This window comes from Juglans microcarpa x Juglans regia, chromosome 6D (assembly GCF_004785595.1).
Source record: "Juglans microcarpa x Juglans regia isolate MS1-56 chromosome 6D, Jm3101_v1.0, whole genome shotgun sequence".
Lineage (NCBI taxonomy): Eukaryota > Viridiplantae > Streptophyta > Magnoliopsida > Fagales > Juglandaceae > Juglans > Juglans microcarpa x Juglans regia.
Window position 1 is genome coordinate 9,420,874 of NC_054604.1, and position 15,879 is coordinate 9,436,752.

Sequence of the window (15,879 nt, forward strand, 5' to 3'; positions counted from 1 at the left end):
GAGATCAGGTTTTGAGCACAGAGAATTCTGCAAACTGTAATTTTATTTAATTTAATTTTTCCTTGCTTAGAGAAGTTCTTTTTATTCAATTTTTTTTTTTTTTTTTTTTTTCCATGGCTCCCAAAAACCATGCAGGCTGCAGCATGCAATTACCATTTTTTTTCTTTTTTCTTTTTTTTTTTTTCCAGTTCATGGGATTTTGGTTTCAGGAATTGGATATAATGAGAGAGAGAGAGAGAGGGGTGAGGAATTGGACCTTCTAGTTTGAGGTTCTAGGACAAGTTAATTGTCCGTCTCCATCTGATAGATTTTCCTTACCATTTACCTAATACATATACAGAAAGAAAGTGGCTGATATGCAACTGCATGTCTTAATTATCGGGGCCACTCGATCTTATCACAAGACAAATGGTTCAATCAGCATGTTAATGTCAGACTCATGATTATTCTCGTAATCAGCCCCAAGGGGTTGGCCAAGTGGTGAAGGTTATGGTCTTGAAATATCACTTCTTTTAAAATTCAGGATTCAACATCTCATGAGTACAAACAATCCTTTGAGGTCACACCTCCCGATAAAAAATCAGGATTTAACTAGCTACTTATAGGGAAACTTTCTAGAGTGCAGTGCACAAGACTGAGGTTTACTCTGCAAAGGTGGGTCCGAAAGACCTTGCCTTGGAGAGGTTCCCGACATAAAAAATATATATATATTCTCATAATCAATATATTTACTTTTCATAATTTAGAAAATATTTTCATTTTCGATTAAGTCTATCTCAATATAATTTTTTTTTTATGGATTATATATATTTCGTATTCAATTTACTAAGAAATTTACCTTCGCTTATTTTCTTTCTTCTAGTTTAATAACTTTAAAAAAAAAAAAAAAAAACAGTAAAGTAAGCACAGGAAACTTTTTTCTAAGTATATATTCTTCAATGATGATCTAAACCAACTCATGTTGAAGAACATAAATGTTGTGTTTTTAGGGGTAAGATGTCAGTACAACCTAAAGCTTCATGGTATTCATAGTAAATTGGGGCGGGCCGGTGAGATTAGGAAATATTAAAGCTTCATGGTCACGACTCAAGAGGAATAATCAATGAAAACACATAAATAATCATTTGTAACGATTCTGAGTGTTAATTACATATGGGCGACTAGTAAATATTATGATTGGAGCTCAAAGAAATCATACAAAACTCAATTTCATCTAATGTTGGATGTTGTGGATGTGTTTCGTAACACTGAACAATTTTTGGCAACCTACAATCAGAATGTAGATGGGATTGGATGTGTCTAAAGACATTTTTTATACCTAAGTCAGTATATAATAATTTAGGGAATATTTCGAATTTCAGAGCTCAAAAGTTATCTTTAAGTGTGTCATTTGACCTATATTTATACGGGTTGAATGTGTGATAAGAAGGCTTATCTCTTGCCTTGACCTTCTCTGATCCTTGATGAATTGCGGATTGTCTGGACCCTGAATCAACTATTATGTTGGGAGGAATTGATATCTTGGGTGAGTGTCATGGTGAGAGATCACACTAGGAAGCCTGTTATATCATTGAATAATTCTACATACAACCGTAAAGTGCGTAAACGTCGCGTAATTACTTTAAAAAAGAATGGAGTCTACTATTAAAAAATTAATTTTTTTTCATGAAGGTCCTATATTTTATTTATTTTTTTTTAAAATAATTACGTGATGATTATATAATTTACAGTTACAAATATATTTTATCTGTATCATTAATTCTCGATTAATGATGATGGGATTTGAATGTTGTGTTGGCGCGCAATGGCTCTGGCTTCTAATTACTGATTCGTGAGCCTCTAACCTCTAGTCGATGGGCCTTCATGTCAGTGGGCTTAGCCCATTCTTTATGTGGGTCTACTTGGCCCTCCATTGGACATAGCTCATCCACTCATCCACTCAGTGTACAAGTCAACCAAATCTAGGATGTTAAAATCTCCCTCATTAAAATCCCTAATTACGTGCCTCCAATAAAAAATAGGTGTCTTGGCAATCTTTAGTTCATGTATTTTTTTTATTTTTTCTGGTACCTTTCTTCGTTCATCTGAGGTCGGGAAAAAACATATAATTCAACCCGACAACTTGATCCTTAGGTCTCGGTTATACAATTCAGATGAGATGAGATGTTTTGTTAAAAGTTAAATAAAATATTATTTTTTTAAGATAAGATAAGATAGTTTGGTTTTGTATAAACTGTAATATATTTTTTTTGTTCAAAAAATGTATTTAAATAATCCAAAATTATTCATAATGTGTAAATAAATTATGTTCGACGTGATGGCTGCAAAATGGTGTGTGTAGTAGTGTTGTTTAGAGAGGATCAGATATTTGTTTGATAAAGACATAGGAAACAACCCGATCGATGGTCTTGATTTCAAATAAGCTGGTCAATGGAATGGTGCTAGTTTGGTTGGAGTCAATTTAGGAAACAAGCACGGGCACATGTGGGTTATTTCCATAGATCTTCCCTTTTTTATATTGCGCTCAATATCTCATTGGCCTAAAGACACGACGACCACGGCTGGTGAATTAGGTCCATAATAAGTTGAAATCCAACTCACATTCACCAATATGCTTTTCTTTCCAATATAGGTTTCTTGCACAAACAATGTTCTTCACGCGTTGATTTCTCCTTCCTTCTATGCAAAAAGAAGCTTGATCTCACATACATTCTCCATCTCGAACTAAGTCAAGACTTATGGCTCATTTATTTTCAGAGATAAAATGAGATGAATTAAGACTAAAGTTAAAAAATTGAATAAAATATTGTTAGAATATATTTTTTAGTATTATTTTTGTTTTGAGATTTGAAAAAGTTGAATTGTTTATTTTATTTTGTATAGAAATTTGAGAAAGTTGTAATGATGAGATGAGATGAGATGAGATGAGATGAAATATTTTTTGAAAACAAACGAGGCCTTAGTCCCGTTTAGATACAGAAATGATATCATCTCATCTCATCTCATCATTATAATTTTTTAAAATTTTCACACAAAATATAATAAAAAATTTAATTTTTTTAAATCTCAAAATAATAATAATATTAAAAAATAATATTCTAATAATATTTTATTTAACTTTTATTTAAAATAATCTTATCTTATCTTACTATCCAAACAAGATCCCTTGTCCCCATTTAAAAAGAAAAGAAAAAAAAACGGTGATAAATGCGTGGGGTAAGGAAGTTCGAGGAAGAAGAAGACTGGAGCCCAAAAAATAGCAAATGTTCATGCATTGTTCACATCTATTCTGGCCCGTACCTTCTGTCTGCTACAACTTTTGATGAACACCATTGATTTGAGGTAAAACATTGGATAAAAATTTTCATATCAATGAATGATTATTAGTGAAAACAATAGCGGTTATAACTTATGTTTAATGCATTTTCATCATTCGATTTGGTTTGTTTTTAAGACTAAAACTTTAAACTTAAAAAATTTTAAAAACATTTCATCTCATCTCATTATTACAAATTTTTTAAATTTTCACACAAAATAAAATAAATAATTCAATTTTTTCAAATCTCAAAACAAAAATAATATTAAAAAATATATTCTAACAATATTTTATTCAACTTTTTAACTTTAATCTCAACTCATCTCATCTCATCTCATATTTGAAAACAAACTAGGCAAAGTTCGACCACCCTATAAAATGTAAATCCAGAGTATCATTGCGACCGCTAAATTGAAAATATAAATGATATTTTCAGTTGTTGAGTGTGTAAGCATAATATAATTTTTTTAAAAAAATAAATAAATAAGATATTCACATAAAATAAATAAATAAATAAATTTTTAATAATAAACTTCACATTTTTTTCAAAAAAGTTGTTGCGACTATATCTAAGTATATGGTACTTATCGGGAAAAACAAATTTGGTAACCAACCAGACCTTAGAGTTTCTATTTACTGCCAGTGAAGAACTTTGTTTCCTTAATACTCGTAAAAGTCTGATTGACCAATGACCGACAAATGAATTCAACAGACGGACGAAACGGAGCTGGATCTAGTCAACACGCCTAGTCCAACGGTTAGAAAGTACAGTCGGGTGTCGGTGGGAAACGCGGAACAGGTGGGACCCATGAGGAAATCATAGAAAAAAATTGGGTTGGAGCCGGGCCAGCTAGGTCCATAGATCTGAGGCAGGCAGCAGCATTGAAGGGGTCGCCCCCCCACACCTCCACACAAAGACGAGAGTCACGAGCCTCACCATCTCCACACCACACGTACAGACGTCGCTCTCTCCCCATCTCCTCAATTCACGCCGTGATCCCGTGTTCTATTGGCTTTTTCCCTATAGTATTGCCTGTTGATCTAAAGGACTAACCCACACTATTTTCACATCTTATTTTCACTTCATTATTATTTATTTTTTTAAAAGATAAACTCAAATATTGATAAAACAAATTGTCACTTCAGCATAATCACTAGAGGCTCCACTAGTTGATTTTGGTTTTTTTTTAATTAAAAAATACTTACTTAATTATTAAATAAAAAAATAAAAAATATCCCACGGTAGCTCCAACTGGGATGATTAGTATTTTCCATCACTAGAATGGAAGTGAGATAAAAATGTGATTTGTAAGAAAAATTCTATACACCACACTGCTATCCCATTATTATCTTATTATATAAGATGTGATATATTTATTATTATTAAATGATCATTTATTAGATGATTCTTTATTATTAAATAGTAATAAATATGTCACATCTTACATAATAAGATGAAAATAAAATAGTAGTATAGAGTATATTTGTAAAATATTTCATTTTCAAAAATAATTTGTACAAACTTTCATGGAATATTGTGCCAAGTATTTTGAAAAAAAAAAGTAAAACTCACTTCTTCTTTTTTTATTAGTGAGTTCCAATTTTTTGAAGTTTTTTTTTTTTTATGAATTTGTATGCTCTCAACTTTTATCTAATATTACTCATAATTTTTTTATCGATATTTTTTACAATTTACAAAGTTTGTGAATTTTATAATATGAAATATTATTCATGAATAGCGTGGACCCAACATTAATTATAATGAGATATGTTTAAATTTATAGATGGTTTAGAGAAAATTCAAATTCAAATTCAAATTCAAATGATATTATGGAAAGTATTTATGGGAATTATATAGTTAGAAGCAAGAAGTTTTCCTTTAATTTTTTGGGTTATTCTTAATAGGTAAGAATTTAAAAGCATATGAAAAAGAGCAATAACCTTATGAGTTGAACAAAATCATCAGGATATTCTCTTCATCATTTGCAAAATATAAATTTATATCCTATTTTTGCCAATAAATTTATATATTGGCAATCCTCTTTGTGAATGAAGATTTTATGGAAATTAAAATATGGAATAGAGCCTAAAATTAATTATGATTTGTATAGATTGTGTATGAATATATTGCTTATTTTGAAATATAAAAATCAAGATATTAATTAATATGATAAACCTCTATTTTTGAGAAAAATTTATTAGCAATCTAATCAAAATAGTATTTGTGTCATGACAAACAACATACAAAAAAAAAAAAAAAAAAATTACTTGAGAAATATTTAGTGTTCAGAAAATTTTTATAAAAATAAATTTGGACACTAATCAAAATATAAATATCCTTTTATTATAAATTTAATTTGAATAGACCCAAAAGGCCTGTCAGTCAAAATGCCTTCCTAGCCAGGCTGTGTTTGGTAACATATAACTTCACGATTATTTGTTATTATTTATAAATAATTTATTATTAATTCAAAAATTATTCATTATTTTTTTATAGTTAAATTGAGATGATAAAATATTATTAAAATATTAATTTTTAATATTATTATCATTTTAAAATTTAAAAAAATTAAATTATTTATTATATTTTATATTGAAATTTAAAAAAATTATAATAATAAATTAAAATTGAGATAAATTTAAGATGCAAACAAACCTAACTGTTTTTTTACGATTATTTACATTATTTTACACATATTCTTTATTAACAGTAAAAGTTTTCACTCCTCTGCTGCTTTAACGGATTTTTCTTCAGTTTCCACACAAAGAGCACGTGAAACGCACGCACCACAGGTTCTCAAATTTTCCTTATTTAAACCGTAAATGCAATACCTTTGTCTTTCAATTTTCAAAACCCTCTCTCTCTCTCTCCCTCTCTCCCCATTTCAATTTTCAACTCTCCTCCCTTTGACGATGGCTGGATCGAAGGTTTCTCCGACGCCTCTACTGAAGGATGAGCTCGACATCGTGATCCCCACGATTCGGAACCTGGACTTCCTCGAGATGTGGAGGCCGTTCTTCGAGCAGTACCACCTGATCATAGTCCAGGACGGTGACCCGTCGAAGACCATCAAGGTCCCCGAAGGCTTCGACTACGAGCTCTACAACCGCAACGATATCAACAAGATCCTGGGTCCAAAAGCATCATGCATTTCTTTCAAGGACTCCGCCTGCCGTTGCTTCGGTTACATGGTCTCCAAGAAGAAGTACATCTATACCATCGATGATGATTGCTTTGTAAGTATTTGTTTTGGTTTTTCTTTTTCTTTTTTGTTCGAATTTTAATTTCTGTGATGATTTTTTCTTTTGGGAGTGTTTTGGATGTGGGTTTCGGATCTTAGGGATGGGAAGTTTGGATCTTCTTCTGAATATATTGGTTGAATTTTTGGGTTTTGGCCCTGTTCTGAAAAGTTGAATTATGATTTGACCAGTGGATTGGTTATGGGTTTTGACAATAATTGAGTGTTTGCTCGGTTTGGGTTTGGTGGTGATGTTTCTCCTGCCTTAATTACATGAGGTACAAGATATAATTGATATTTATTTTGGTTGGGGGGTACGGATCCGCTAGGGGGTGGACTATAAATCTGCCACAGTCTGAAATGAGATTTACCTTTTGTTGTATTTTGATTTTGATTACATACCTATGATGAAATATCTTGTGACAGGATCAAGGCGGCCTTTATTGTTTCGTATTTTCATCTTTTTCTTTTTCTTTTTATTTATTTATTGCTTTTTAATTTTATTTTCGTGCGGTGCCGGATCGAGAATGAATGTCCGCAAATAGCGGCATACGCCAATTTTTTAAAGGAGTTCCTCTCTACTTATGAAAAAACAAAAGTTTTTTTTTCTGATCTATTGTTTCGTATTTTCTAGTAGTGATATTGACGGATCTGTTTGTTAAAAAGAGTTCTAGATCGTTAATGACATTCTACAAGTTATGTTTCGTCCAAACACCTTTCTAGATCGTTTGTTCCTTACTATCTATTATATATTCGTTTCTTTCTATTAGAATTACTTTCTAATTTAATCATTTTAGATTGTTTGATTTAAGTTGAACCGTGAATGAGATGTAGCGAATTTGAGATAGTGTTTGTTTGTCTTCTAACTGCCTCCGGATCTACTTTATATCCACCCGTTTTTTACTTGATGCAACATTTTTCTGTCTACTTGGGGCTCAAATTTTGAATCTTTCCAGTAGGCATTACCTATTGAGATCTTTGTTGCATGTTATCCATGGATTTGCAATCACAGTGTGTTTTAGATTTGTTCCTTGTTATCCTAGAAGCTACAATGTTTGTTTATTATTCTAGGTTATTATGATTCTATTGTTTTCCAGTTTCATTCGACATCACTTGGTTCTCGAGCTTAAATTCTGTATGATTTTCAGGTTGCTAAAAACCCATCTGGCAAGGACATTAATGCACTTGAGCAGCACATAAAGAACCTTCTGACTCCATCAACACCATTTTTCTTCAACACCCTGTATGACCCATACAGAGAAGGTGCCGATTTTGTCCGGGGATATCCATTTAGTCTCCGTGAAGGTGCCCCAACAGCTGTTTCACACGGTCTCTGGCTTAACATCCCAGATTATGATGCTCCAACCCAGCTTGTCAAGCCACTTGAGAGAAACACGAGGTATAAAAGATCCTTTTCGCATTAAGAAATATATGTGTTGCCTGTTCACAGAACTCTTTATCTGAAGCCTTTCTTTGTTAGGTATGTGGATGCAGTCATGACAATACCAAAGGGAACCCTATTCCCCATGTGTGGTATGAATCTGGCATTCAATCGCGAGTTGATTGGCCCTGCAATGTACTTCGGACTCATGGGTGATGGCCAGCCAATCGGTCGCTACGATGATATGTGGGCTGGCTGGTGCATGAAGGTATCTATGTACCTTTTATTAATATTGCCTCTATCTTCATTGATTCCATCCTTGTTCATATATTATGCTTTTTGAATGTTCTTCTTTGCCATTGGAGCTTCACTCTTCCTTACGCTCAGCTGCTCAAAACAAGTTGATTTAATGATGTGTAGGTTATATGCGATCATTTAGGATATGGAGTCAAGACTGGTCTACCTTATATTTGGCACAGCAAAGCAAGCAACCCTTTTGTGAACCTTAAGAAGGAATACAAAGGAATCTACTGGCAAGAAGAGCTGATTCCATTCTTCCAATCTGTTACCCTTTCAAAGGATTGCACCACTGTGCAGAAATGCTACATTGAAATCTCCAAGCAAGTCAAGGCTAAACTTGGTAAGGTGGATGAATACTTTAACAAGCTGGCTGATGCCATGGTCACATGGATTGAAGCATGGGATGAGCAGAACTCATCTGGAGGACAATCTGCTGATGCAACTAATGGTCCTGCAAAATAGATTTTTGATTGAGACTCATCCCTTTTGATTACCCTGGGCTTCTATCTTATCCAAGCTTTTTGCATTCCAGATAGTATTTATTTAGCTGGGCAGAGGATACTTCTATTCAGCATATCAGAATATGACCTTAGAACAATAAAAGATTATGGATTTTGTATTATTACTGATTGAATCAGTTATTTATTTGAGAGAAATTGAGATTATAGTCTTCGGAAATGTTTAGCTTCAAATTTGGTTGGTTTATGTTAATTATTTTGTGGATTGGATTTTTAATTGTGGAGGTGACAAAACTTAACATCTTACTATGAATCAATATATTGCCTGAAATTTCCTTTGCAAAGGAGTAGTTCCAATTAAGATGATGGTAAATGGGTCTTCACAAGGTAGTATTATCTAATAGAACGTTATAGCTATAAAGAGATTTTATAAAAATAATTTCACAAACTGATATATGACATGAGGAGACATATTTAAAGTTACAAAAAATATAAAATATAAATCTCTTTTAGATTTGAAATTTACAAAAATGTCATCCTAGCTGAAAAAAATTACAAAATTGCAATTAAAACAATTCGGAACGGAATGTAATCTAGAATTGGCTGAAATGGGTCGGAGTGGGCCGGAATTTGGTACGAAACAGAATGAGAATGTATAGTGTACTAGGTACTACACCGGAATGGAACAAAATTCAAAACTATTCGAGGGCGAGGACTTTGCTTGGTTTGATCAAAAGTCCTCACAGGGTGAGTGAAACGGTTAAAGAAGTGCTTGCACCCTTGGCCAAGAAAAATTATCTAAGGCCACTCAAAAGTGCTCACCGCCACAACCAAGCAACAACATCTCAAATGCGGGGCTGAGCACATTGCTCGCATTACATGCTCGGGCAACTTATAACAACAAAGAGTGCTCACACACCAGAATGAGCAAAGAGTGCTTGTACCCATGGGCCGAGCAAAGACGTCTCGACCTCAAGGGTGAGTGGAATTTCTTGTCACTCTAGAGAGGGAAAAATGGAGCAAGCAAAGATTGTGCCAACATTGGAGGGCGAGTAGAAGAGCTCTCACCCCAAGAAAGTGCTCGCCATCCACATGGGCGAGTAACAATTTTCGCACCATGGAAGCGAATAACAACATCTTGCACTCCGGAGGTGAGCAACATAATCTCATACCTAGTAACGTGCTCTAACACTAGGGTGAGTGTCAATAGCTAACCACTCGGTGAGTCAGATGCTTATTCTAGGGACAAGCAAAGAATGCTCACAGCTTGAGGTGAGCAATAAGTGGTCGCCCTGGAGACGAGCACCAAGTGGTCGACACATTGGGGCAAGAGAAGCGCTCCTTTCCTAGGCGATCAATAATGCTCCTCTTTGGGTTCTCAATCAAAGACTATAATGGACTGCAATACTCAGATGATGGAAGAGACCACAACATGAAGGCAATGAATGATGGACAAGCTGCTAGTTAATTCTGTTAGCATTCTATTGCAAGTGTCGTTTGTAAGTAAATAGAAGTAGTAAGTGCGACATGGTTGTTTAGTTCATAAGTGAATAAGTGAAACGTGTGTTTTGATATAATTGTAAAATGATGTTGTGCTATACATTCTGTAACTATAAAAGCATATTCAATGCAGAAGGAATTACAAAATATTATTCATACAGAAAACTCTCTCTCTCAATCTCTCTCTCCTTCTTCCTTACTCTTTACATCATCTTCTTTATCTTCTTACTTCTTTCCCTCCACAAGTTTGGTTGATAAATTGGGTCCATTACATTTGGTATCCAGAGACATGGCAGAAGGCACACGTTCTTATGCTTAAGTGGTTGATTCATTGAACCAGCTTCGACAACAGCATGATCGTCAACAAAAAAAAAATCGAGGACACCATTACTGTCTTGGTTCAACAGCAAGAAACGACAAGACTTGACCGAGAGCACCAAGATAAATGGTTTACCAAAATTTTACAATAGATTTCAAAAATTTCCCTCAATGGTTCAGTCGATCATGAGGAGGCTGCAAGGAATGTGAATGGCATGCCAACTTTTGACAGGAACAATGACACACACGATAGTAGGGATGAGGCACCCTTTCGAGAACCAGTTGACAAAACCATTCTAAGGGGGATCAAGATTGAGTTTCCAAGATTTTTTGGTAAGGAACCTTCGACTTGGGTGTATAGGGCTAATCAATATTTCCTATACCACCAAGTGCCACAAGGCTAAGGATCTTTATTGCCTCTTTCCATATGGATGATGAAGCATTGGTATGGTTTCAAGATGCCAGTGAAGCAGGACTATTTCATTCTTGGGAGGATTTGACCCAAGCAATTCAAGGTTTGACTCATTTCTTTATGATGATCCAATGGAATCTCTTACAAGGTTGAAGCAAGTGGGATCTGTCACAGCTTACAAAACAGAATTTGAGTTAATCTCAAATAGAGTGGGAGGCAAAAAGAATAAATTGAGCTAATTTTTAAGTGGCTTAAAGGATGAAGTAAGGCTGTCTGTGAGGATGTTAAGTCCCAAACGTTTGAATGATGCCTTTGGGCTTGCCAAGATTCAGGAGCAATATGTTCTGAGTACAAGAAGACCATGGAGAAACAACTCCTTTGACTCAGCAGTTCAGGCATAGAGGCCAACTCAGACTCCTTCCATTTTGGGGCGTCCTCCAATTCATTCCAAGGTGCAGTTTGCCCCTAAACTTTCCTATCAAAGGTTATCAAACACTCAGATGCAAGATCGAAGGAAAAATGGGCTTTGCTTCTTTTGTGATGACAAATGGCAACAAGACCATAAATGTTATAAGCCAAGATTGTATATATTGGAGAGCATGGATCTGTCTCAATTAGAGCCATTGGATCCAGAGGAAGATTCTGACCAACCTTTAACCATAGCTGATAAAGATATGCAGGATATGGCCACAGTTGCTTCCATCTCTGTGCAGGCAATGCTGGGAACACCTAGCTTAAAAACCATGAGGGTTTTTGGTCAGTTAAAGAAGCGAAGGGTCACCATTTTGATAGATACTGGCAGTACCCACAACTTTGTGGATACTATAGTGGCAAAGAAATGTGGTTTGCTGATTCAAGATTCTGTCCCTATGCAAGTCAGGATTGCAAATGGTGACATGATCCATAGTGTGGGCAGATGTGAGGGGGTGGCTTTACATGTTCAAGGCACAACTTTCGAAACTGAGTTGCTAACTTTGGACCTGGGTGGCTGTGATGTGGTTTTGGGGATCCAATAGTTATTGTCTTTAGGTCCCATTTTATGGGATTTTGGTAAGCTTCATATCTCAGACCCCGAGGAGGCAAGTAATGCACTTCGGGGCAAGCAATAACAACTCGCACTGCAAGCGAAGAAAGAGTGCTTGCACCCAAGTGTGAGCATCATTGCTTAGCCAAGGGACAACAAAGAGGGCATGAACCCCGGAGTGAGGAACAACATACCGACCTCGGGGAGATAGCTCGCACCTTCGAAGAGTATGGAGTGCTCAAACTCTGGTTATAGCAACACCAGAGTAGAGAACAGTGCTTGCCCGATTGGTCAAGGGCTAGGTGCTTGGGTCAGACAAAGACGACGTTGATCAAAAGTGCCTATTGCCCTCTTATGGCACTTTTGATTGCTCGACCAAACCGAGTAAAGATTGCTCGACGTTGGTTATGGCAAGTAAAGATTGCTCAACCAAACCGAGTAAAAGTGCTTGTAGTTGGGGTGAGCAAAATTGCTCGAACCAAGTCAACCCAAAATTGAACTCGCCCCCAAACATGCTCCTCTCAGAGGTGAGCATTCAAGCAAATAAATGAAGTGATATCGCACCAGTGAGGCGAGCACTTTGCTCGCATTACATGCTCGGGAATCGTGCCCAATCAAATTACTTGGATTACATGGGAGCTCGACTCTCAAGCATGTAAATTGTACCAATATCCAATTAAGTTCATATCAGATCATGTTGACACGATCATCCATCTCTATTGTGGTTTGCGCCATGGTCGATTTGGCCGTATGACAGCACCATGGTTCATCCCTTGGTCGATCTAGACCGACAGAGGTGTCGTGGGTCTATTCGTGGTCTATCATTGGGTAGAGTTAGACCCATGGAGGTGTTGTGGATCTATCAGTAAATTGATATCGACACACGGCGCTGCATTGTTGTAGGATTCTGCACTAGAGATCCACGACGCTGTTGTTGGTTTGGTTTGGTTTGGTTTGATTGTACTGACCCTGGTTCATATAACGACGACAATATTAACTATAGCACCATGGGTTTGATCTTGATGGTTCTCATATGGAAGATACCAACAAGGGTGTTCTTTTCTAATTTGATAGAGTATTTTAGTATGTTCGGATATGTAGCAGGGGCATTTTCACTCTAACCGGGGATCTATAGAGGGGCATTTTGATCCAAATTATCACATGAGTTCCTACACCCTAATCCCTAAACTCGCTTTTATATTGTAGATCGATAGGAGTGTTATAGCACTTTTGTATGACATTTTAAATAAACAAATATTGAACAGAATTTGACAGTAATTTCATCGACAATGACAGACTTTTCCAAATGTTTTTTTTTTGAAATCTTTCCAAGTGTCTTCTTGTCATGCATTGATGATAATCACAAGTCATGTCTTGTGTTTTCAAGTGCATGTCACCATGTGCTCCCCAACTTCCATGTTAGGCTGTTTCTATCTTTCTCTTCCTTGTTTTCTTCTTTGTTTTTGTCAGATCAAAACTGTTGTAGGTTAGAGAAACATTATTTACAAGCATCATCCGGCAGATACAGTTGGATGCCAGATATCTCTCTCTTTCTTTTGGGTTGTTTACAAGAATAAAATGTACACTTGGGATGCAACTGTGTTTTCTTTTTTCTTTCGATCGAGGAATATATAACTAGAAAACTTGAGAAGTGAAGAAGAAGAATACTATATTTTGTAAGGGTTATACATCAACAGTATTATTGAATTGCAGCGTATGATTAGCATGTTAGCTGCTGAAAGCGCTGGCTCCTATGGGGTCCGTGACAACATTTGGAAGTAAAGCACAATGCCAAAAAGAGAGGACAAAGGAGTAATTATCAATAGAAAAAACACCATTTGAAAGATGCCCATGATGGAGAGCCCAAAGGTGCATAAATATATGAATAAATTTATGCAGACAAAACAGTTTTTGTGGGTTTGCTTCTTTCAAGCCTAGTCATCTGCATAAGTATCTCAAAACTACCTCCATCACCTAAAAGAAAAAAAAAAAAAATGAATTGAGATTTGGATAGTAAGTTGAGATGAGACGAGCTAAGATGAAAGTTAAAAGTTAAATAAAATATTATTAGAATATTATTATTATTTTGAAATTTTAAAAAATTGAATTGTTTATTATATTTTATGTGTGAATTTAAGAAAATTATAATAATTAGATGAGATGAGTTGATGCCATCTTTATATCCAAACCCAGGGTGGCATGCATGGTCGATAGCTTTTTCAATTTCCATCATTTGAACCAAATTTGAGAAAGAAAAAGAAGTTAAAAGCCATTTGAGTTCAGTAGAAGTTGGCTTCATAGCCTGCAGAATCCAGCACATATGTAACAGTACTCCTGCTTAGCTAAAAGTTGTTAGAACAAACAATATTGTGAGACATCTGGCTTTTAATTTCCTATATACATATATTCAGTAGCTTTACTCACAAAATTAATATAGATTGTTTCGACTCATCTCAAAATTTTTCATCTCATTTCCTTTCCAAACACAATACTTTTCAATTTTAAATTTTTAACTTTTTCATATAATCATTATCCAATTATTATAATTTCTTCAAACTTTCAAACAAAACACAAAAAACAATTTAACTTTTCAAATCCACAAAACAAAAATAATATGTTAACTGTATAGTATTTTTATTCAACTTTTTTTTCTATCATTTCTCAAAATCTAATAAAACATCTTAACTCAAACCATTTCATTATTATTCACAAATTTCTTGTCTCGTTACCCAAAATCTCTCTCAGTAATGGATAGGAGGTATGAGTAACAACAATTAAGACAAACCTTTGATGCAGATAACTTGCTCGTTATAGCCATGTTGGTGTCGGAGGGTCACACACACACACAAGTGAAAGTATAAAGCTAATCCATTGATCATGAGGCTGGATGTGGAAATATTAAATAGGTATGTTTTGGCTTTTGCAGATATCATTTAGAGTCCATGGCAGGACCTGAATGGAAAGGTTACCAAGATACCAGAAACAAGGTTACCAACTTGACGAGGATGTCAAGTACTATCGATTTAAATTTAAAACCCATTAATGCAATGGCAAAGAGCTAAATTAAATTATATGGATACTTTGAAAACCTCTTTTCAAGGAAACCACTGAGAAGAGTCCTAAACCATCGGATAAAAGATAAAAAAATAAAAGGTTAACAAAAGAAACGCCGTTGCCGGGGATCGAACCCGGGTCACCCGCGTGACAGGCGGGAATACTTACCACTATACTACAACGACATTTTTTGAACAATGCATGGAAACGTTAATATATTAATACAAAAAGGGCTAGGCTTCTATTTTCTTTTCTTCTTATATATTTACTTGTTTTTAAGAAGAAAAATTCTTCTCATCAGCCACTATTCTATCCCACATCCCACACCCTATAAAAAAAAAAACAACTGTCATAGAGTGTGAAGGTGAATAATGACTGATATATAACATTCATCTTTTAAAAATATTATTTGAAAGGCGTTTACGTCTAGCTTATAATAAATGGTTAAATATTTTTCCGCTGAACTAAGCTCAGGTCTTGAATCTACCAATAAGAAAGTGGGATTTTTTTCCTTAATTTTCCTACTATTTTAAACTTGTTATCATCTTTGAAGAGTTATAAGAGGTTTTCATAATCTAGTTAAGGTTCTTTAAAGAAAAATAAAAATAATTTTTCGATCAATGTTCTTCAAATTAATGTTATGTATTGCCTTTGAAACCTTCAAACCACATAAATACTATTCATTTGTGAATTCGAGAGCATCATCTTCTAACATCTTTGGTATCTTTTATTAATGTGGTTGACTAATGGTGCTTTCAAGCACGATATCGATGAAGGATGCAAAGGTAGCTACCTTCAATGGCTGAGAGATTATGTGAATGTAGAAAGAAATTGTCTCATAGTTATGACTTATAAATTAGTAACATTAATTATGATG

General features: G+C 34.8%; 1 protein-coding gene and 1 non-coding gene across 2 annotated transcripts; one reads left to right on the forward strand and one right to left on the reverse strand.

Annotated features, from left to right (window-relative positions):
- Positions 1-6,149: 6,149 nt before the first annotated feature.
- LOC121234201 (probable UDP-arabinopyranose mutase 1) lies at positions 6,150-8,914 on the forward strand. Its single transcript, XM_041130045.1, has 4 exons — positions 6,150-6,553; positions 7,704-7,954; positions 8,036-8,204; positions 8,357-8,914. Exons 1-4 carry the CDS (start codon positions 6,230-6,232, stop codon positions 8,696-8,698), a joined length of 1,086 nt encoding a protein of 361 aa, XP_040985979.1. The 5' UTR covers positions 6,150-6,229; the 3' UTR covers positions 8,699-8,914.
- Positions 8,915-15,115: 6,201 nt separating this feature from the next.
- On the reverse strand, positions 15,116-15,187 carry TRNAD-GUC. The gene has a single exon. It is a non-coding gene; the product is annotated as a tRNA-Asp (tRNA).
- Positions 15,188-15,879: the final 692 nt, after the last annotated feature.

Excerpts from the sequence above, each read along its gene's own strand:
- LOC121234201 (XM_041130045.1), top strand. The coding sequence starts at position 6,230 with ATGGCTGGATCGAAGGTTTCTCCGACGCCTCTACTGAAGGATGAGCTC. Across the intron at positions 6,554-7,703 it reads CCATCGATGATGATTGCTTT|GTTGCTAAAAACCCATCTGG; the intron begins GTAAGTATTTGT and ends TATGATTTTCAG. Across the intron at positions 7,955-8,035 it reads CCACTTGAGAGAAACACGAG|GTATGTGGATGCAGTCATGA; the intron begins GTATAAAAGATC and ends TTTCTTTGTTAG.